Source organism: Sander lucioperca, chromosome 14 (assembly GCF_008315115.2).
Source record: "Sander lucioperca isolate FBNREF2018 chromosome 14, SLUC_FBN_1.2, whole genome shotgun sequence".
Taxonomy (NCBI): domain Eukaryota; kingdom Metazoa; phylum Chordata; class Actinopteri; order Perciformes; family Percidae; genus Sander; species Sander lucioperca.
In genome coordinates, this window is record NC_050186.1 from 24,311,343 (window position 1) to 24,334,730 (window position 23,388).

Consider the following 23,388-nt stretch of genomic DNA (forward strand, 5'->3'; position numbering starts at 1 on the left):
CTCAACAAACTCCCAGCATAGCTGCATCCAACTTCAACTTGAGCAGAAGTCCAATCAGCCAGAGTAAATAATAACACATGCCTGGGTTTGCGTGAGGTTTTAGGTTAGGTTAGGTTAGCAGCCGCAAAGTAAGAGACAGTGTACTGTTCCTGCTGGGCTCTGACACCATTTTATGCTGGTCTTGATGATACCTCACTGAATCCTAATCACAGCAGGGTAAATGTGTTGTGTTCCCTTTTGTTCTTTCACATTGCCATCCACAGAGACTGCTGCCGCTGTACAGACCCATAATGAAAGGCACAACTAGCTTTGCCGGCCAACAATATGACTCTTTCATCAAACTAAACCAAGCTTCGACAGCTTCTCAATTATTAAACGCCTGAAATAAGCAACAGTGTAGAACCCCCGCCTGCAACAAACTACCGTAGAAACCTGTCAGTGATGTTGAAAAGGAGAGATTGTTTTTGAGATGATGAGATTTGGATTATGGTTACATAGAGAGAGAGACGCTGATTGCTACAGAAATACTTGCAGCGCTTGAAAAGAGAATCAGAACACCGCTTTTGTTTTGTGGCAAAGTGCAGTCAAGCTGCATATTGGTGCCAGATGTATGACTAACAGCAGGCGCAGGGCTGTACATACCACCGCCTAAGCCTGAGTCTCTCAAACCTTTTCTGGTCCCAAAATAAATGGGTATGCCATAATGTGAATTTGTTTATGACATACTATATTATATTTAGCATAGAGCATGGCAGCAGCTTCAAATAGATTATACATAAATGGCAGGTTTGGAACATATCTGTATTTGGAACTACGGATCAATTATCAATGTAAATATTCACAATATCAATTTTCTGTCACCCTTGAGATTTTTTACCAGTCTCAACAGAATTAGAAAACAAAATTAAGTTCTCAAACATTCTTCTCCTGTAAGAACTTCTCCTATCGATGCCTGAATGTCAAAAATAAACATAACTGAACTTTGCAAAACCTGGCAGAAAATCAAACACTGAATATAATGGAATTACTCCGCACAAACGTCAATGTTTGGTGTTAAAGCAGGATTAGCAATCTCTGGCGAGGTCACATATCAAGCAATGTACACAGAGATTTGGGTTCTTTTTTCATGCACACTGTCAGATTTGTTTAACCTGAGAAAACTCTGCAACAGCATTTTGGATTTCTGAAGAGAAGCTCAGTATTGGGCAGATGTGACTGAGCATGCTCAGAGACCTGGTTCTGTGTTTATAAAACCACATTGTTATTACGTGTTTTTAATAGTTTCTGGATGACAGTGGAGTTGGCTAAATCAAGCTGTGACTAATGTCGTGGTACAAAATAAAAATTTTCTCAGCAAACATTTTGGGGAAGAAATCAAAACCTCTCTGCTCTGCCATGGAGACATTAGTCACATTTGAAATTGAATAAGTGGAATTTCTAAATGTATGAAAGGAGTCAAAGCTTTCTGCATGAATAGCATCCTAAAAGATTTAACATTGGTTTCGCACGATGGACTGTGCCTCTGAAGGGCTCCTACACTTAAAGTGAGCAACTTAAAGACAGTCCCAGGCTGCATCTCATGTCTCTTATTTGATAGCTCCTCGGTCCTCGGCTGAACTGGAAGGTGTTCTGTCCCTCCCCGGTGAAGGCCGTCTTAAATCCCTTATTTCTACCCCGAGGACCGAGCATTGAGAAGGGATCATCGAGGAGCTATAGGCAAGGATACATGAGAGCAGCCTTCACGGAAGCCGTGCAGCTGAAAGCCGTTGCTAACTCCGCCCATACAGCTGATGAATTCATCTGATGCTTCAGAGGAAAGGACGGGTCATCCCTCTAAAACACATATGCTCGTTTCCTCTCTCCTCCCGTGCTTCCTCGGTGGGAGGGACTACGACGCGAGGAAGGGAGGCAAGTGGAGGAGCCGGGGATGCAATTTAAGGAAAGTGAGATGCACTGCCAGTCTCTGATTGCTTTCTTAGCTGCTGCCTTAAAAAACATATGCATACAGACTGCTAGCACAAACATCTCAGCGAGGCAGAATAAAACATCTTTCAGTTGTGGATCATGACACCCAGAAATCAATTTGATCTCACAATACTGTTTTGTGCTTTGCCATTGCCTTTTTAAAATTGCTTATATACTACATAAAATTCTAATACAGCACGATCAGGCTTATCATGTAAGTAAACTTACATTATTGTAACTGTCAAGCTTTCCTTCTGAACACAGTGTGTGTGTGGAAAGATTTAATAAATAAATTGCTGTAACTGCACGTAGGAGCTTGAGAACAATTTTACAGTCAATGTAAGAAGATAAAAGATGGAACTGCTCTATTGTCATAATCCAATGATCTGTAATTTATACAGAGTGGGCTGATTTGGTTGACTTGGTTTATATTTATTTGCAGTAATGCTGACGGATCCCACAGAAAGCACATATCCTGTGCTGTTCGTAATCGAGTATGCCGAATAAATCCTTTATTTTTTAGCCTGTGCTTTTGTTGAAGCTGCCGGTAGCTCCGTGGCTAACCCCCTTCACTTTCTTCAACCAACAGGTAAACAGAATGTACTAAACTATGTATGATCGGGATGCCCTGGTTGCTCACCTGCTTGAGCGTGTGCCCTATACTAAGGCTCAGTCCTTACGGCAGTGGCCCGGGTTCGAGTCCGCTGCCCTTTGCTGCATGTTGCCCCCTCTCTCTCTCCCCCCTTTCCTGTCTTCCGCTGTCCTATCAAATAAAGGCAAAAAAAAAAAAATCATCTTTAAAATAAACTCTGTAGGACCCTTAGTGAATCTGTCATAGGTGTGCACCCAAAGCATGCTTCCTGAGATCAAACAAGACAACCCCTGCAGTTCTTCTGTCAGTTTTCAGGTGAGTGATTGTAATTAGCCTGGTTTATAAATATACTCCTTATCAGAGCAGACGGAACCACATTTAAGCTATATCATAAGCTTTGGGATTACCCCAGTGCCTCGCCTCTGTGCAGATTACCATAAATCTCCCCAAACAGTTGTGGAGGTGTGCCCTGTTCCAGAGACACTCTGGTTAACATAAAGGGCAGTTACCGTACACATAACTTAGTACCTATAATAGATGTTCAACCTTGTAATGAACAAGTTCACACATTTCACTTTTCAGTTGCAATAAAGGCCTCTCAAGCTACTTCCCTCACTTTGCCATGTCATAGCAAAACAACAAATCACACACACACACGCAGTGCAAACACACACGCCAAATAAATTAAAACATGATTGAGCCATGCCATGCTGATGTGGTGTCTGCAAAATAGTTAGACAGTGTCCAATTATTCATGGTCCCTCAATGTCGGCATACCATGAAGAACATACTGTATGCAAAAGTGTAGCTTTAAAATAAACATTTAGATAACAACTATTATAAAGATGAATAAAGCCACACTCAATTAGCCTTAGAAAACAAAGAAATTCAGTACTGCATTATTACTATACTTTAGTCCTCTGAAAGAGACTACTGTTTTTTCTTTGGACCAGATTAGTTTAAAATTTTCTATTTTCCAATTTAAGGTTTTAAAAGTAAAACCTAAATAATTGGAGACATCTTACATTTGAAGTCAAGCGTGTTATGAACGAAGGGTAAAGGATGCTTAACTGTGATTCAACAGTGTCTTTTTACAGGGCATACTTGATAAAGGATTTACCTCTCTGTTGAGCCTTTGTATTTTGATTTTGAGTTTCTATTGTTTGGCTGATGCGATGAATCATACCTCACACTCCCTGGAGCCAGATATTGTGCATGTGCAGGAACCAGTGCCATTTCCTAGCACCTCCAATGCCTCTGGCGTGGCAGCAGGGTTGTAGCTCATGTAATACTCTTGGAGCTGGGAGCTCAGGTTCTGCTCTGGCTCCGGACTCTTTGTGCGACGCCTCCGCCCCACCATTGATCGCTGCTGCAGCAACCTGGTTGCACCTGGATAGCGCCGCCACAACACATAGATAATTGTCAAGATTAGGGACATGGTGAAGAAGAGTGCCACGCTGCCTACCACCACTTTGTGCAGAGTCATGTGTTCCAACTCTGGGGGTGGTATGAGAGTGGGTCGAGTGCTAGCAACTGAGTCTCTTGGGTCTTTGCTCATTTGCCCTGGAAAGGTAGGATGAGCAATCGGTCGAGGTCTGAATGGTGGGACAGGACCAAAGGTGCTGGCTGGTGGCATAGGTGGAGAGCCACTAGTAGGGGCAAAGGTTGGTTCCCCGGTAGCTTCAGAAATGAGCTCTGACATTGGTGAGGGTGTTTCAGTCAGAACGTAATCAGTTTCCTCACAAATACCATGGTTCCTTGTGGCTTCCATTATTTTTTCTCCCTGGAGATACTTTGGGCTGCTGCATATCATAGTGGTGTCTTTAGTTCCCCGAAAATTCCTCAACCAAGCCACAAGTGGGCATATGCCAGTTCCACAATCCCACATGTTCCCAGCGAGGCTGATGGAGGTCAATGAGATCCATGCTGACACCGCCTCTTGAGACACATTGGACAGTTTGTTGGATTCCAGGTTGAGGACTTGAAGGTTGGGCAAGCAGTGGAACACAGCTGGGTCCAGGGTCTGGATTTCATTTCCAGACAGATCAAGTTTCTGCAGTGTATACCAAGTCCACGGAAGGCCCTGGTTGACCACCTTAATGCGGTTCCACTGCAGATAGAGTGATCTCAGGTTGGCCAAGCGTGGAAACAGAAAAAAGTTGATCCGTGAGAACTGGTTGTGCTCCAGATGCAACTCCATCAGCTTCTGTAGCCCTAAAAAGGTGGTACGGGTAAGAGCCTTGATTCGATTGTAGCCCAAATCCAGAAACTCCAAACTGCGGCACTCCAGGAATGCTCGAATTGGGATGTTGGACAGCCCATTTGAGCGTAGGTGTAGGTTTTGCAGTTTCCGTAAGCCATGAAATTGACCAGGTTGCAGGATTTCCAATTTGTTGTAGGACAAGTCCAGACTGCGAAGATTGGGAATTCCATGGAATGTTGAATTGTGCAGGGATGTGATCCTGTTGGAGCTTAGTATCAGCTCTTTAAGCCTGCGGACCCCCTGGAATGCTCGACTGTCGACAGCTGAAATCTGATTATGGTCCAAGTATATCCAAAGAAGCTGGCTGAGGTGAGCAAATTGATATGGCAGCAGGGTGTGCAGTTCATTGTAGCGCAGGGAGAGGCCTTGGCAGCCTACAGAGATGTTTTCTGGGACATCTAAGAAGCCAGCTGAATCACAATGGACCGTCTTCCCCTCACATCGGCAGCTATTGGGACAGGTACGCTCATTAAAGCTGAACAGCAGGGGAGCTCGCAAGAGGAGGAGGAGAGGAAAGAGAAGGTGTGTCAGTCGTCCATCACACAGCATTGGACCTATAAGAGAATATAAGACAGAGAGAAGAAAGGAATTTTAAGGATTTTGGTGAAGTCACATTGATGTTATATGCAAATAAGCCACGACAAATCAAAAATTCTGTATCCTCTGTGACCAAAAGGGATTCACAACTTTCAAACAGATTTACCATGTGAGAAATCATTTAGTTCTTTGTTAAATAGTACCAGAAGCATATAAATCGAAAAAACTAAATTAGAAAACTCTCAGGTGATTTAAATAAAGGAATGATCTTCAGAAGAACATCATGAAAGAAAATACTGACTTTTGAAAAATTACTTGTGTAGTAATGAAAATGGAATAATGGCCGCAGTGTAAGACTTGTTTTCTGGTTCTTTCAATACTGGTACTTATTGTTAAAGGAGCTATACCAAGAATCACAATCTACACTATACTTTCGTACCACACTTTTTAGTTTTCCTATGATAACAGATCACAGTGTTGGTTTCTGCAAAACTGCACTGCAAAACACAGACTTCTCAAGGATGATGTACATCTGGACAAACATTGTAAACATCTGTTTAGAGTTAAGAAACCAAGAGACTAAAAACAACAGGCTAAAACAACCAAGAACTCTAAGGAGTTAAAGACTTTCAGAGGATCATATGAAAGTACTATTTCTCAGGAGGAGCACAAGCCCTCCACATTCAGCTTTGAAAATGCGTCACCATTTGCAAGACCCCATCGACCCCCTATTGATTTTGAAAAGGTACATTTTTTACTTATCAAAGAAACATTTGGGATCTTTTCTACTTCACAGTGAGACATGCTCTGACATTTCTTACTTTCCCTGAAGAGTTGTCAGCACTCCATCCACATTTTTCCCCACTTTAAGAGGTTTTCATAATCCTCCATCCACTGGAATATCTGTGTTTAATATAGAAGGAGACTGAGGTAATGGTAGTGCCAGAGTCTCAGAATCCATTAGGGGTCAAGATGCCAGGACCTTGACATAGATTATTCCACCAAATTTTCTGAAATATAAAGGGTTGAAGGGTTCCATGACCCTCCACTCTAGACTTGTTCTGTCTTGATTTTTATTTGTTACTCTTGATGGAAACCGTATTGAGCGAGTCTATAAATATAAATATCTTGTCATCTGGATCAATGGCAACCTTAACCTTTACAATCCATGTAAATGCAACGACTGACAAATTACAGGGTCTGCTTGAGGGTGTTAATATCTATATAGTCTTGCTTTGCCACGCTGCGGAGGAGGGTCTGGCCAGTCCACATAGAATTCCAGGATGGGAGAAAAACGTGCTCTGGTTTATTGGCATTTCTTTAAACCAATCACACTCATCATGGGCGGCGCTAAGTTCCACACAGAGCTGCTGCAAAATAGCCTCGGGAGGAACTTGTTTTTGTGGAACGTGTACGTTCAAAAGTTGTTTTAGTCGTGCGAGAGAAAACTCAGACTGGACAGATAGTCTAGCTAGCTGTCTGGATTTACCCTGCAGAGATCTGAGGAGCAGTTAACCACAGTCCTCATAAATCGACCAGAGTTTAAAATTCCAACACAAAGGAAGCGGAAGAAAACGGACATTGGCGAAAAGACATGCATCCGGCAGAATTTCCTGCGGCACCGGAGCAATTCCGGAAGTGGAACGTCGTGGCTATAGACTAATATCCATATTGTGTGAAAAGCCTGGGACTTCTGGCCCCTTTTTATATGTAGTCCTACAATTAGAGCTGGGCGATATGGAAAAAATCAACATCGATGTCAATATTGTGGCGATATTGTAGGGTTGACTATTGGTGCTTTCACAAAATACGAACACAATGAGCGTTTTGATAAATAATCACCAATAATGTGGCTACAATGACTAGGTTGGTAAAGGCAAATAATAAAACAGCTATTAAGTCTGGTAAGTTCAGAAAATGACATCACTTTACTGTAACGCAGCCTTTAAAACCAGGAAAAGACAACACTTGTGTCATATCACGATAATACTATATCCACAAAGTAAGAAGATATCTAGCCTTGTATATCTATATTGATATAATATCGATATATTGCCTCAACATACAGGAATGGTCATCAAGTTTTTTTATAGCCAAAGAGTGGAATGTTCTAGGGCTGAATTCGAATATTTGGATATTCATTCATTGCGCAGGTATTCGATATTAAATTCTGTGATTTGAATATTCGTTTTTTGTTTTGTTTTTCCTTTAAATACTGTAATAAAGTTGTGGTGGCCTGTCATGTAACCGGCGATCAGACATCACTTTCTCTATCGCTGCCACAAGAAAGTTCTAAAACACTATGAGAGTAAAAAAACAAAAAAAACACAAGCACTGAACTGCCCAGGAGTTTGTGTGCCGTCAAGTGCGGTCAGAAATGTTGAGATCTATAAACAATCTATAAACGATCTATAAACAATCTGACTGAAAACAATTATTGTGAAATTCAAAGTTTACTTGTGCTTCATTTCGGGGTGAAATAACACAACAGGTGATCGCTTTTGTTGGTCCCGAAGCTTCAAAGCACAAAAAATTGTATTCGCGGAAACCCTAAAGTTCTTGACTGGCCAAGTCAGTCACCTGACTGATTGTCAACTTCAAATTTAAGCTGACAGTTGGCCCTTTAACCTTGTAGTCTTGTTTCATTTCAAATTCTACACCCAGCAGTACAGAGCCAAGAAGGTAAAAGATGTGACACTGTCCTGCTATATGTCAAGGGACACATCCTTGATCTAGGGCTCTCATCTGGTCTCGCTCTGAGTAATGCTCTGGCTAAGAATATCATATGTCATATCTCAGGACGACGCTGCTTTCAAATATACTTTTACCTCCCCTCAGGCACCTATCTGCCCTCTGTCTGGTTTTGCGGCAGCTGCTTTGCTGTTAACAGCTACATATTTGACACTTAACATTCATTAACTTCTTACAAAGGCATAAAGGGAGAATGGGTTTAATTTAGTTTGGACAGGATTAAATGGTTCTGAGTAGGAGAAGACACGCAACATTGTGCAGATGTATAAAGTAGTAGTTACAAAAGGTATCTAATCAGGTTTTTGTATTATAGGAGGTTACAAGGTCTAGTGGTTTTTAATAATAAATGCTGCCACAAGTATGAAGTTTGTAATTTGAGTGGTGGGAGAGCTATCATTTGTAGAATTAATTAAATTATAATTGTGTGTGTGTGTGTGTGTGTGTGTGTGTGTGCGCGCATGTGTGTGATTGTTACACTCAGAGAGAGATAGAAATGATCTCCTTAAGTGGGAATTATTAAGGGTTGAAAATGCATTGAAAAATAAAAACAGTATGAGTTTTGCTGGAGGTAATTACATTGTAAGATATTACTTTTCAGAATATTTTATAATTATTATGACATTAATAGATGGTGGTTGACTTTTGTTCAGGCCTTTGAGTCTTCTGTTTAGTTAATGTTTTTTTTCCCATCACTACTGATTTGATGTTTTGTTCTCTAAGTGCTGTTATTGCACAAGCTTTAAGCTACAAGTCTCTACATATATTAAACATGAACAAAGAATACCTTCACCTATCCTTCTTGTACTGGACTAGCCAGACCTTAACCTAAATCTAATACTAACATCAGTCTTAACCCCCAAACAAACAGCCCTTCGTATTGGCCCTCACAAAAATTTGTACAAGAGCACACGCACAAACCCCAAATGTTGTGATTTGTTTGGTATGTGCATAAGAATTTACTGTTTGACTTTGGACAAGGATTATAAAATGACGACAAGTGAATGACATGAATACAATACCCGAAATGCATCTGGCAGAATGTGCAACTCTTTATACTCAAGTTTTAGAGCGTCATATTGCTTTCCACTTTGTGGACAAACAGACATTATTAAAGATAAACAGACAGAGGGAGACTATTGCATTACATAATGTGTGTTGTAGTCACGACATATTCACATTGACAAGTCCTCAGAAAGGCTACATAGCAAGGCTCCAGGACAGAAGTGTTTTATGTACAAAACTTCTAATTTCTGTGTCCCTACCTGCTGTTGTAAACCGTAAGCTAAAGAAATACCTCCATTGTCTGGCATTAAGTATGCAGAGAACATTATTCTGCATCATTATACCACAACTTGGGGGGTGTCACACAATAATGACAATTTCATGCTAAAATGGGTAGCAAACAGGTACTGTTCTACATGATCTACACTAATCACAAGCTAACGGTGTGTCACTTTGCTTTACCTCAGAACAGGCCGGTTTGTTTTGAGCCATAAAATTACCAAACATGAACAAGCAATTGACTTTTACCTTTTTGAAAATGATTTTTTACTGGTGATTGATTGGAAGATTGTTTCTTATAAGGAAATGAAATAGCTTTGACATCACATGCTGGTACTGAAATTTAGGGGCCAGAAGCAAAAGCAGGCTCACAACAATAGTTCACAGCGAGATTATACAGAACCCCCAGAAACAGCTGGTGGAGCTGTAAACAACACAAACCAGGAGGAAAGCAACATTAACAGTTCAGGACCCTTCACACCCTTTATTTAATAAATTTGAAAAACTCCCTTCAGTAAGACGATGCAGGGTACCCACGGCAACGAGAAACATTGTTAAGAGATCTTTTACTCCATCCTCTGCCATCATTCTAAACTAATGACTTGGATTAGGTATTAGTCACTGCTGCTGATTTCTACAATGTCTATTTAAGAGATGCACTAATTGTTAATATTTCCACACTTGTATCCCAACCCTTTGGCCCACTTTACTTATTTTTTTATCTCATGTATTCTAGCCCACGGTGGAGTGTCTGTGAAATATTTAAGTGTCTTAAGTGTATGCATGTCTGTGAAGCCAAAGGAAAGTTTCTAAATGTCTAATCCAATACTCAGATGGGGGGAAGTATATTCTAATGAGCCTGCATGCAACATAGGAACTGGCGCCAAATCTGAATGGCTTGTTAAATGTTCCCATGTTTTCTGATCTACGCAGCCCACAAAATAAAACTTTGACTGGGTTGCTTTATATTACATATTGTTTATTGGTAGGCACTCCAGATACCCAAAGTATTTGCTAAAGCACTGAACAAGTGAGTTTTCCACGATATGTCCCTTTTAATGGCTCTGCCCTAATTACATTTGCCACTTGACTACTAAAAAGCACTGAAAGAGTGCATACCTTTGCCAAAAACTGAATGAACAGTCCTCTAAATTTGTTATTTTAATAATATAAAATGTCAAGAAAATGACTGTGTATCAGAATAAGCATCAAAATGAACAGTGATAGACAGTAGATTATTTTCTTTTAAGAAAGTGTAGTAGTTCAGTAGTAGTTAAAAAGGGACAAATGCTCAAGTACCAAAACTGTGTCACTGTTAATGGTTGTGATTGCCTGCTAACTAACAACCAGGCAGACAATCAAACAGTGTGTGCGCTAAACTCTGTTTGATTCTTTTATAAAAAATAAAATACCGAAATAAGGAAGAGAGAGAATGGAAAATATTGCCAGATTTTCATGAATCTCTCCCAGAATGCAAGCAAATACTAAAGGAGTTAGACAACAGAAGATATGAGATTTGAGTAAAGATGCATTCTATATGTGAACATGTGTGCTATAAATAAACCCCTTGAGTCCTCCAAGCAACAGATACACTTCCACTTCCATCACATCCATTAGGTAACTGACCAAGCATCCACCGCACTATACACAGCCATTAGTCTTCTGTAAACGATAATCCCATTGAAAAGTGTCTGTTGTGAAGCCCTTAGGGAAACCTCACTATGTCATCTCAATAAAAATACATTGGGGATCAAGCGGAGAAGGGGGATTCAAACATATTTTCGATGTTAGAAAACTCCAGGCTGTACGCTGTGATAGAAAGCCACAGTGTTAAGCCACTGGCTCATTGACGCCTCCGCAAGACACCATCTTTAATTAGCACACATTGGTTCAGCATGGATTTCTGCATAGACAGAAGTGTAATAAAACCCACCGGACATGTGTGCACCGGGCTCCCATGGGAGGCTATATAGAGTAGAATGAAAAGAAACTTTCACTTTAGCACAGATTGATTATCCAGTCATAAATGTGGTATTTTGCACAGGCATTACTCATGTTTTCCTCTTTTTTTTTTAATGCATCAGATGCTGTAAGGAGGACTCCCGCCGAACAACAAATATCATGGAAAGCTGCGTGAGCCTCCTATGTGAATAATTTCAAACACTCTGATTCTGACCGACAGTACACAGAGCATGTTGTCGCCTGGAACGGCCATTAAGGCTAACTAGCATAGAGATCTACATCCCTACATCTGTGTCACTGCAGAAAGAAAAGCACAGAGTTAGAACCTTAAATATAAATAAAATGCCACAACCATGGTTCAGGCAGGCATTGCTATCTGTTCCCCCCTCAGAAGAGATTTGATCTCATGTGGTAAGCTACACACATCTGTTTACCTGGCTCTATCTTCTTAGTAGAGCATGACCAAGCAGAGCCAGAGGGGTTTGGAGATTTCATATCTCGTAGAAGTTACATCTTGGAGATTTGAACAACTTGCAGTGCACCAATACAGAAAAACACATCAGTGTACTTATCACAAAGATAAATCTGTTTCTAATATTGTAACTTTCAAGTCTTGAGTCAGTTTTTCCCACTTGCTTATAAGTATGAATGGCAGTGGATGTGGTTTGTGTGGTAGGCTGCAAGTCTTATAATACCTTTTGTCAGAACTTCAGTGAAATAAGCCAAGAGTATCCACCTATAAAACTCAACCAGCTGCCATCATCTAAAAACTCCACCCCCGTTTAATCCTCGGCCAAATACGAGTGTGGAATTTTGTTAAAACTGGCATCTAAAAATCTAGATTAAATCCTAAGAGTACTGCACCAATTTAGCATTGCACTTCAATAACATATCAGACTTGATGAACTATTTAAAAAAAATTGAGTTAATGCAACAAAGCTAGAGACATTGTCTTTTTTCCCCCATGCATTCCTCTGCCATTATAAAACCTGGTGCCTACATTACCCACAAAACCTGGTGCCTATATTACCCACAATGCAACAGAAAAAGCTTGTATTTAAGCATATTTCAGTTACAATCTTGTTAGTAAAAGCCAGTGCATGACCTACAGCCAGTGGAGCGGTGCTCTTAGAGAAGGACAAGATGGGTAGTTGTGCCTCAAAGCAAACTGGAGAACATTGCTTTTTCTTTTATTGTGTGCAGTGAATAATGCGTCAACACAATTTGTGTCTGATAAAGACGCAATTGCAGCCAATGAATATCCATTACAGAGCATGCTCTGTGCTCCAGTTTCCCTCTGGGCTTAACTACTCAACAACTAGGAGTAGTTTGCTGAAGTTGGACTCAAATGTTCTCACTAAATGTCAACTAAAATGGGCTTGCAAATGCACAAAACAGCCAAAGTGAAATCATTATATAATTTCCTAAAATATACCGTATCTTGTCCCCAATTACCTCACCTAAGGTCAAGTTCCATAAAGGTGAGACTGTGCCCCCCCCACACACACACTTCCCTGGGGACAGAGTGAATGTTCATTTTTTATGTTGTTGAATGTTGGCAGGCTGACCAGAGTCAGCTGTCGTCTTCCTTGGCGGTGCGACAAGTTGATATTTCATTTGAATGCATGGTGCTCTGAGCAATGGCTATTACCCAGAGTGCCCAAGTGGGTTGGCCAGCAGGGCTAAGGCCGCACGCTGGGGCACTTCAAAGAAATGAAAAGTGAGCAAGAAAACAAAATATTTCTTATTAAATGGTCTACTGTAGCACACATTATAACCATTAAGAGGAATGGTTTCTTTGTGGCAGCTTTTCAAGGTTATAGACTGGCAGAAATGTATAATCAACATTATGGATATGGATGCTACATCTTTTGTACTTTTATTTTAGACATTATGTACTATACTGTACTTTTTTTATGATTATTTTTTGGGCATTTTAGGCCTTTATTTTTATAGGACAGCTGAAGACATGAAAGGGGAGAGAGAGGGGGGAATGACATGCAGCAAAGGACCACAGGGCGGAGTCAACCCGCTGTGTCGAGGAGTGAACCTCTATGTATGGGCGTGCGCTCTACCAGGTGAGCTACCCAGGTGACCTACTATACTGTACTTGATTGGGTATATGCCTGCTTTCTTTTCTTTGCCACCTCTCCTAAAAACGATTATAAAATGCATACATGGTGCTTTCTTTGGGAAAGACTGATCACAACAGAACTAGGAGGCTGTATGGTATATAATCTGTATTTTCGCAGAACTTAAAGCTTCAGATATAGACTTGTTAATTCCTCCAACCCCACCTCCTGCCTTCCCTCCCCTCCCCGACTGTCTTCCTCTCTGACACGAGAGCCAAGGGATTTAAAGTGTGCGATGTGTGGTCGAGCTTAGGCAAGCAAAATTCTAGGGCACTACAGCATGTGTGATATATTACATTTTGGAGTGTGCTCGCTCAGATTTAAGGCACATGAAATTAAAAATACTTTCAGGGCACAGAAGTATGTGACGTATAACCAGTGAAAGAGCCCATCATGCAACGTGGATTAATTGGACACACTGGCATTACAATATTGAAATGAAGTACCTTTTACACACTTAAAACCCATTATTTTACGCCCATTAATTTGAAAATTGGAGTAAGCTGTAATTTCAATTCACAGCAAAAGCATGAAGCAGTAAAAAATGGCTGATTTATGATAAAAGCTTATTTTACTACTACCAGAGTTGCACATACATGCAGGAGGAGCGGCCAGTCCGAAATACACACTACGCATTACAACGAGATCAAGATGTATGGAAAAATCAAGCACAGCTGGTTAATATCATACCAGTTATGGCAAAATACAGCTTAAATGGGGCAGCAACCATTAAAAATTGAAATAAACTGAAAAGTCAGTTTTGTAAACTCAGTTATTCTGTCTAGATTTGTGAGGCATGTAGTAACCGAGGTCTACTGAGTCCATGACCTACTCAAGTAAACAGTGAAAGAAGGGAATGAAGAGAGACAGATTGCTCTAGCTTTGCCTGCCAGCTTCTTTTATAGGAAAAAAAGAAAGGTTTCAATTCTAACCACTTAAAGACCTAATGCAATGATTAGGTGTATTGATTTGTCAAGTCTAAGCATTAACATTGCAGATCAATGGGATTAGCAACGTACGGGATGTAGAATTCTTATTTATCCACAAGAAAAACTGCCTGAGACGTTCATCAACTTCTCACTGTAAGTACAGGCAGCCTCCACGTCATGGACCATGTGGCTGCATCTGTAGCTGGCCGCCATGTCTATTGATTCACATGTCTGTTATTGTCATTTATACCATGGCCACTGTGACTTCTCAATTCTGATTGGCTGGCAGGTGTGGATTCCCTTTTAGTAACCACACAGTATAACCAGGCGCCTCCGTCTGAATGTGTAACATTTTCTCTAATAATAAAGTGTATCAGGATGCAGTGCTATTCTCTAATCTTAGGTTGAGTATGTTCAAGCAATCAGTGGACCTTCTTCCTCCCCTGATTTTATAATTTGTTCCAATTTTATACTTCCTGGTGTTGTGAAATGTTTGTTTAAAGCACTTGAAAAAGAAATTAATGTTTAGTTTAAAACAGTCTAAAGGAAATGGTAAATTATAGTGTGATTAAACTATTTCCACTCACTATTTACATTATTTACAGTACTTGATTTACAGCTGATATGTGAAAAGGTACACAACCTTATTTGTTTAACAATAATTTAGTTTTACTGCAGACCGTCACAGGAAATGCTTTTATTTTGAAGTAGCCTACACGGAAGTTGTCTGTTACGTACTCTTGCTAGCTTGCTGAGATGAACGTGAGACGCTAGATGCAAAACATGTCCGTCAAGCTTAAGTTGTTCACTTTCTTGTTTGTAAAACTGCAACATATTGAACAGTAAATGTTCACAGTAAAAGACAAGCGTTTTTGGTCGTCATTCGAAGCCATTCCACTACAGCTGGCCCAGCCTGCTTCCTATTTAACTTCAGTAGAGACGAGTTGGATGGAGGTCCACTTGGAAAAGCGACTTTTTTCGAGAAGTATTAAACAACCCATTTTGGTCCAGTGCCTACAGCTTTCTCTCAGCCATAGCGCTGCCTGATATTTCAGGGACTTTGAGCCCTCTGAATATCTAGTAATCATACATATGTTTAGGCATGTTTGTCAAGCCTATTTTCTTCCCATTCCAGAGAAGACAAACTGAAAAATAAAATTAAAAAATGAAAGAAGAAAATCAATTGGTACTTAAGAGCGGTCAGGGCAAAAGTGGAATCTGCACACTGCTTTATATTCATTTTAAAACATTAAAGGGGTGATAGAATGATTATATAGGGTATTTTACACTGTTCCTTAAGGTCTCCTAATAGGGTATGTAACATTGGTTGGGCTGAAAATCGCCCAAATGCTATTTTATTAGGCCCTTAACTACCCTGTGAATATGGCTCCATTTGGAACAAGAGCTTTCCTTCCAAATATGGTATGCTCATGAATATTTAGATGAGCTGCGCGCTGATTGGTTTGAGCGAACCCCATAGAAACACATTGGAGACGAGACAGCAGGTCTCATATTTTAGACACTGCAAAGTTATACATTGTTTGTCGGGCTATTTCGTTATTAAATTCACTGAGACTTTTTTATGCGAGAAATCAACTATATAAAGTTCAAATATGGGCCGTTTTACGAAAATTGATGGCTAATTGCAAATTTGGTAAGACGTGTCGGACTTTAGGAGCTCCACACAGTCTGACGAGAAAACGGCAACCTCCATACCCAGTGAAAGTCACCGTTTCTCGGTTACTGGACTACCAGGGCTTGGGGCTCCGCGGAGCTGGCTGGCTGCCAGCTGCCGGCATAACTAGAGTATATTTACAGTTTGAATTTCGTCATGCCACTTATATAACATATACCCCAAGGTCTTATAAAGCTAACAATGGTGTCCGATTTCAATTTATTGCATTTTGTGAACATTAGCTAGGGATTTCGTTAGCTGCTACTGTCCCTTCAATCCTATGTGTACAGATCGCAGCTAGTTAGCTTCACTTTCGGCATAATTCAAGTATATTTACAGTTTGAATTTCGTCACGCCACTTATATAACATCTACCCCAAGGTCTTATAAAGCTAACAATGGTGTCCGATTTCAATTTAATGCATTTTTGTGAACATTAGGGATTTTGTTAGCTGCTACTGTCCCTTCAATCCTATGTGTACAGATCGCGGCTAGTTAGCTTCACTTTCGGCATAATTCAAGTATATTTACAGTTTGAATTTCGTCACGCCACTTATATAACATCTACCCCAAGGTCTTATAAAGCTAACAATGGTGTCCGATTTCAATTTAATGCATTTTTGTGAACATTAGGGATTTTGTTAGCTGCTACTGTCCCTTCAATCCTATGTGTACAGATCGCGGCTAGTTAGGTTCACTTTCGGCATAATTTGAGTATATTTACAGTTTGAATTTCGTCACGCCACTTATATAACATCTACCCCAAGGTCTTATAAAGCTAACAATGGTGTCCAATTTCATTTGAATACATTTTGTGAACATTAGGGATTTCGTTAGCTGCTACTGTCCCTTCAATCCTATGGGTAAAGATCACAGCTAGCTGCAGGCCCTGAAGCTCCATCAGGGCCATTTTGTAGTCCAGTAACCCAGAAACGGTGACTTTGCGCGGGTATGGAGCGCCGCGGGCTTCCCTTCGTGACGGAGATCCAGCTAGCTCACAGCGAGCTGGAGTCTATGAAGTAGGACACGCCGGGCGGCGAGGCAGCACCGGCCGCTGTCACGTAGCCTGCTGAGCTCCTGCTGAACTGCGACACACAGTCGGACAAAATTTGCAATTAGCCATCAATTTTTGTAAAACAGCCCATATTTGACCTCTACATAGTTGACTTCTCGCATAAAAAAAGTCTCAGAAGTGAATTTAGTAATTAAATAGCGGACCTCTGGAGATCTGCATGACCTAGCTAGATTCAGAAGACTAAGCTGACATCAGGTCAATGGTGTAGCCTATGCAAATGTTGGGGCGTGACAAAGACTAGGAGTTGAGATACTTACGTCAACTTTTAGCTTTGTTCAGATTCGCCCGTTTCAAAATGCGGTAGTTTCAAAATGTGAGATTTGCATAGTAAAGGGGTATCAATGGGATTTTTGAGCTTCTATGTATGTCCTATTTACCCACCGAACTGTCGTTATTCAACTATGACAAGGTAAAATCGGTTTTGCATTCTATCACCCCTTTAATTATCTGTTGCTGCAGTGTTTTGATCTGACAGGAGGTTCGTGCCTGATGACGATCCATGAGAGATAGCAAAACTGCAGCAATAGATAATAACATTTATAAAACGTGTACAGATTTTATGTTTGCCTTGATATCCACTTCATTACTGTGCTGCTTATCTTTCTTAGACACTTGCAATAGCTTAATTCCTTGGCTGTAAAGATAGACAAAACTTAATAACTCCTTCCCATAAAAATGATTAAAGCACAATGGAAACTATTTGATATGATGGCATTTAAGAAGAGTGACTTTTAGTTGTCCCATTTTATTTTTAGTAATCAACTTACTTCCTGCCGGTGGCGGTTTAATCATGTTACCGTAATCGTGTGACCGTTCTATTTAATGTAACGGGCACAGTTTTACACACAAAGTTAACGGTATGAAAAGGAACTAGTTAAATTTAGGCAACACAAATACTTAGTAAGGGTTAGTAAACTTTAGGAATAGGCTTAAAATAAGTCATGTAAAACTACTAAAATGACGTGATGCATTCTCATGAACGGGTTCCTATGATATCGTACCAAAACGTATGCACTAGGGATGTAACGGTATGAAAATTTAACCACTATGGTTATAGTGACCAAAATTATCACGGTTTTCGGTATTATTGCGGTATTTTTAAAAGTGTGTTCAATATGTTCAGAAAGCACTGATAGGCCTACCCAAGTTGAAATAGTTTCAAAAAGTGTAACAGTGTTTATTATATTACAAAAATATAGGCAATAAGCTTGTAAAAACTGGCTACTGAAACACTGGCCCGCTGTAGGGTGTCCGGTAAGAACTTGAACCAGAGATGTCTGACTTTGAGATCCGGGAAGATTTATTTACAACTCCAACATGAAGTTAACTATGAAGTCGTATTTGACGTTACATGTGAAGTTGGATGTGGTTCTGAAATATAAGCAAATGATAATGCAGATTAATAAGCATCTGTCTTACTATGAACAGTATTTACCAAAACTAAATGTTATAGCCACCAGCATATAACAAGAAACAATACTAAGAATTACATTCATTTCTCTGTAATAATTAACATAAATGTAACATATTGCTCAGTAACACAAACTGAGAATAAGCCACATCTATTACAGCACACATATCCATAACGGAGCAAACAGTGTAATACACCTTTAATAGCTAAGCACGTGGCTCGACAGGCTAGGCTGTTTACTGGCGATTGCACCTTGCTAGCAAATTGCCCTAACACAACCTGAATATCAACACGTGGCAGCACAAGTAATATTAAACAATCTGCACATCTATCAGCTATGCAATAAGAGCAACAGCAATATTATCAAGGCGATAATATATCTCTCTCTCTCTCTCCAAATAAATGTCACATGGTAACACAGGCTAAACTTCCACATCGTAGCAGAACACTAATTGAAGATAACGAGGCAGTAAAACCCATGACAGTTTAGCAAGCTACAGAATAGTTTTAACTCATGTTCTGGGCTACCCACATCACTTCAACAAGTCCGAAAACGGGAAGGAATGATAAAGAAAAAAGTCCGTTAACAGCTGCTACATTCTGTCCCCTTCTCCTGTCTGAGCGCAGTGCGCCTGCGCGGCAACTTCAGGAGCATCGAATGAAGCTGGGAAGTATTAAACACACCGTCCATTCCACACCGTGGTAATCCACCGCGATAAGGATATTTTAAATGAAAACGGTAATTATTACCGTCAACATTTTTCCGTGGTTTACCGTTACACCGGTAATCGTTACATCCCTAGTATGCACAATAGTTATTGTGATATCCTACGAAGATGGCAGTACAATTTAGGCACCAAACAACTAGTTAAGATTAGAAAAAAGATTGTTGTTTGGATTAAAACACCGTTCCCCTTAAGTAGTACTCCCACAACACAAACATGCGTTTCCTGGGTGAAAGTCTTACTGACTGTGGGTGCTCCAAAGCTGAATTCACCGCTCAGCCTCACAAACCCACACTTCTCTTTAGTGATTCCACGGCTTCGCGTTCCATAGCTCCTGTGTGCGTGTGTGTGTGTGTTTGGGTGTGACACGAAATCCACTCCCCCACTTAAAAGCCCTGTGTTGTATGACCCACCTATCCTACCCGACCTCCTCCCTACGTGGACCAAAGCACTCTTACCCTGGATTTCCACCGAATGCGGAACGGCTGCGGAACGGCTCCGCTACGTATCGGCTCTGTGCTCCGCCGTCCGTCAATACCCACCAGGTCTGGATTTGTTGCGGTACGGCTGCGGCCATGACTGACAGCTGAAGTCACGAGGACCCACGAGATCTCACGAATTCAGGTAGAATAGAACCACAAAACCAACAACAGTTTGTTTCCATCCAGAGGAGTAGAGGGGAAACAACTCTGTGCTGTGTTTTCAAGGTGTAGTGCAGGGAAATATGATCTGCCGTGAGCATGGTGTATTTTATTTTGAAAATTAAACGGATGTTTTATTTTGTTTCTGTGCTCGACTTCCTGTCCCGCACTATCTACCGTGTGCTGAATTGCTGCGGAGCTCTCCGGTGTCCGGCAAAAATAGAAGCTCTGCGTATCTGCTCCGGAGGGCTGCGGATCGCCGGAGCTGGGCCGGAGTCGGAACGCAGCCGTTCTGCAGTCAGTGGAAATACACACATTGACTTTAATGGAAACCTAATGACTCCACCGCCGTTCCGGAGCAGACGTTCCGCAACCGGTGGAAATTGGGGGTTACGGCAGCAGTCAATGTGGTACATACAGCAATAAATACGTGGCATACATACAAAGTCCTGTGTTTGTTTGACCCATCCATCACGCTAACATGCCTCCTTACGCGTATTTGCCGCTCTTATACTTTGTCACCTCATTTCCTTGTCTGCTCTCGCGATAATTACTGCTGCCACAAGCGGTCTCAGCCTATAGTTACCATTTAACAAGAAATGTAATTGTCAGTCATAAAGAGCTGCTGGATTATAAAGATGGTGCCTTATACAGCATCATGAGACAAATAGTTTGCTTCTCTAACAGCAGTGCCCGATAAATCAGCCATATCACTGCAAGCATTTCACCTTCCCACAGTGTTTAACATCCGGCTTCAGTCTGTCAGAAAGTGACAGCTGAAACTCTTCACAGGCACATGACATCACCCATATCAGGAACTTTACTGACACTGGCTTCCCTATAGACATGCACGCACGTGTGCGCGCGCACACACACACACACACACACACACACACACACACACACACACACACACGTTATTGGCTAAGAAATCTGTGCAGATCAGCAGAGAGATGCATTGATCGATATGAGTGCTGGTGTCAAAAGATCAGCACACACCGAGACGTTTCAGCTGGCCTGTTTTAAAGGCTAAGTAGTTGACATCATGGTTGATGAGAGATTGTGTGTGTGTGTGTGTGTGTGTGTGTGTGTGTGTGTGTGTGTGTGTGTGTGTGCGTGTGCGTGTCGGGTATGCTGGTAATCAGTCAGTAGCAGATCCATCCAGTGTGAAAAGCAATATTTGTCTTTAATCAGAATTCTGCACTTCATGCCATCGTGTAAACTTTAGCTTTAGAAATGAACTTTCCATATTTGTCACTTATCAGTTTCTTGAACTTTTAACTCCCCTTTACACTGTTCCTTACTGCGGAGTGCCTGGAAGGGATGTGGAGGAAAACATTATACACGGGAGGAAATAAAAGACTGATTTTTCTTTGGCATTCTTTTGCAATTCTAATGTGAATCCTTCAGAATAAAAGCATCACCTGCACAAATGGTAACTAACTAAATAAATAACAATTTGCACGAAAAACTGCACAGATTATACATCCGAATATTCCTCATTATCAGAACCTTGCTCACACTATCCTAGGTGAATACCAAAAATGTTACTATTGTTGGCGCTTAGTTTTCTGTTTCTTAGACATCAAAGTGACTCTGAAAGAACATTATCCTGTGTGTTTAAACTTTTGTGAGAGAATGCAAAAATAGATCTTTTTCCCCCTTTTCTATCTAAATATGTCTCCATGTCCCTTTAGGGGCTTCATACGTAACACAAAGAGGCTGTCCTCATCAGAAAAATGAAAGCAGTGGTCATTTGTTTAAAGGCCCTGAAGATTATTTCTAAATTAGCCTCTTACTGTGAGCTATGTGCTGCTACGTGAACTCACATTTTTTCTGCCAAGGTCAGAACAGTGAAGGTTATTTCAAATCAGACTTTTCTGTATTTGTGTTTTTGTCTCAGCTCTCTCTCGTTTTGGAAGGCACCGACAAATGATCGTTTCAGTTCTTCAGACTGAAAGATTTGTATGACAATAAATCCACAATATTAAAAACCAAAATAATTAAATGTATAAATCCTTTGCAACCAAACGTAGGCTGTAGTGTGCTTTAGGGACATAGAAAATAAACACAATACATTATCGTGCATTTTTCTTGCAGTCTTTTTCTTTTTGTGCTAGCTCAGCTCCCACTGCTTACTGCCAGACTTTGTTCTCAGTTTCGTGCCTCTGCCCATATTTCACTGCATGAGTTCATTGTGCAGGACACACTATGTAGGTAAGCCTTTCACACTTATTTTAAAAATTACAAGGAAAAAATAGAACGTAAGAGAGATACAAACTTTGGAGAAATGTTGCAATTCAAGATAGTCCAGCACTCTGCACAACGGCAGAGGTGAATAAACTGAAATGAATTACCTGGAGGTACAGTTTGGTTTTGTGTGTGTTATGTCGGTTTGATGGCGCGTGTGGGTAGTGGTGAAGTGAATGTTACTAAACTTCTGTTAAAAGTGCCTGACGGGGGCTTTCAGTCAGGCTCAGAATGGGAAAAAAACATGTCTCACACTGACAGAATAATCCTTATTGATGGCTTCAGGTATTTTCAAAAGTGCATGCAGCCATTTACACTGCTCAAGGTTAGTTACAATGTATTCTTTCGGTTTTAAAACACATGCATGATCTGTCTTTATCATACATAACATGGCTCTGGAAGAAGCACTGTGAAAGCAACCAGTTTGCAGCAACAGTTCATGGTACTTCTTTAATCTGGAGGATGGAAATACCTTGTATTTCAATAAGAATGTATTTATTTGATTTTATGCAGTTTGACTAGATGCTAATGCATTCATAGATCTGAAAAACTAGATCCATGTCAGTTGTCTAAGACTGCATAATGGTCTTAAATGTGCAGGAAAGGTTAGTGCTTTTGAGCCAGTGGCAAACCTGTGACTAATACTCCATCTTCTAATTAGCCACTGCACTGCAAGCTTGAAGAAGTGGAATGGGAGAAAAATGTGTCTACAGGTTACTTTTTAAGAAAGTAAGCTTAGGTTTTCCAGACATGTGCTCCATGGGCCAATTACTGTCTCTGTCTGACCCTAGGAAACAGATGGATTATGGAATAAATGGAAGGTTATTTGAGCATAATTGCCATGTTGCTCTTGCCTAATCAGACGAGTGTGTGCAGTCAGACTGGAGATCAGGCACACATGTGTTGTTCACAAATAACTCCTGCATTGCTTTTCCTTGCCCTTGCGTTCTGTCGGCTGAAAATGTAGCCTCTTTGTGTTGTTTGCATGGTGTTGATGTTGTGGGAGCCTGGGCTGAATATAAATTCCGCAGCTTAGGCTACGAATATGTGATTAGAATGTATCAGTGTTGGGCTTGTCAGTCAAAAGTGTGTTCTTTCTTAACATGAATTGAAAAAAAAATAATATTACATCACTATTTTCTTTTTAAATGATTAGTCAATTAAATGGATTGCCAACCAACAAAAAAATATGTGTTGGCA

General features: G+C 40.6%; 1 protein-coding gene across 3 annotated transcripts in view; it reads right to left on the reverse strand.

The window, feature by feature from the left end:
* lrrtm4l1 (leucine rich repeat transmembrane neuronal 4 like 1) overlaps nucleotides 1–23,388 on the reverse strand; it is a 55,598-nt gene that overhangs the window by 27,354 nt on the left and 4,856 nt on the right. For 2 of the 3 annotated variants that reach the window (XM_031277579.2, XM_035991666.1), the window contains one exon: nucleotides 3,744–5,374. In XM_031277579.2, the coding sequence (XP_031133439.1) occupies nucleotides 3,744–5,374 (1,631 nt within the window). Of the gene's footprint in view, nucleotides 1–3,677; nucleotides 5,375–23,388 lie in introns of all 3 variants that reach the window. The other variant, XR_004895054.1, reaches the window with a different exon arrangement.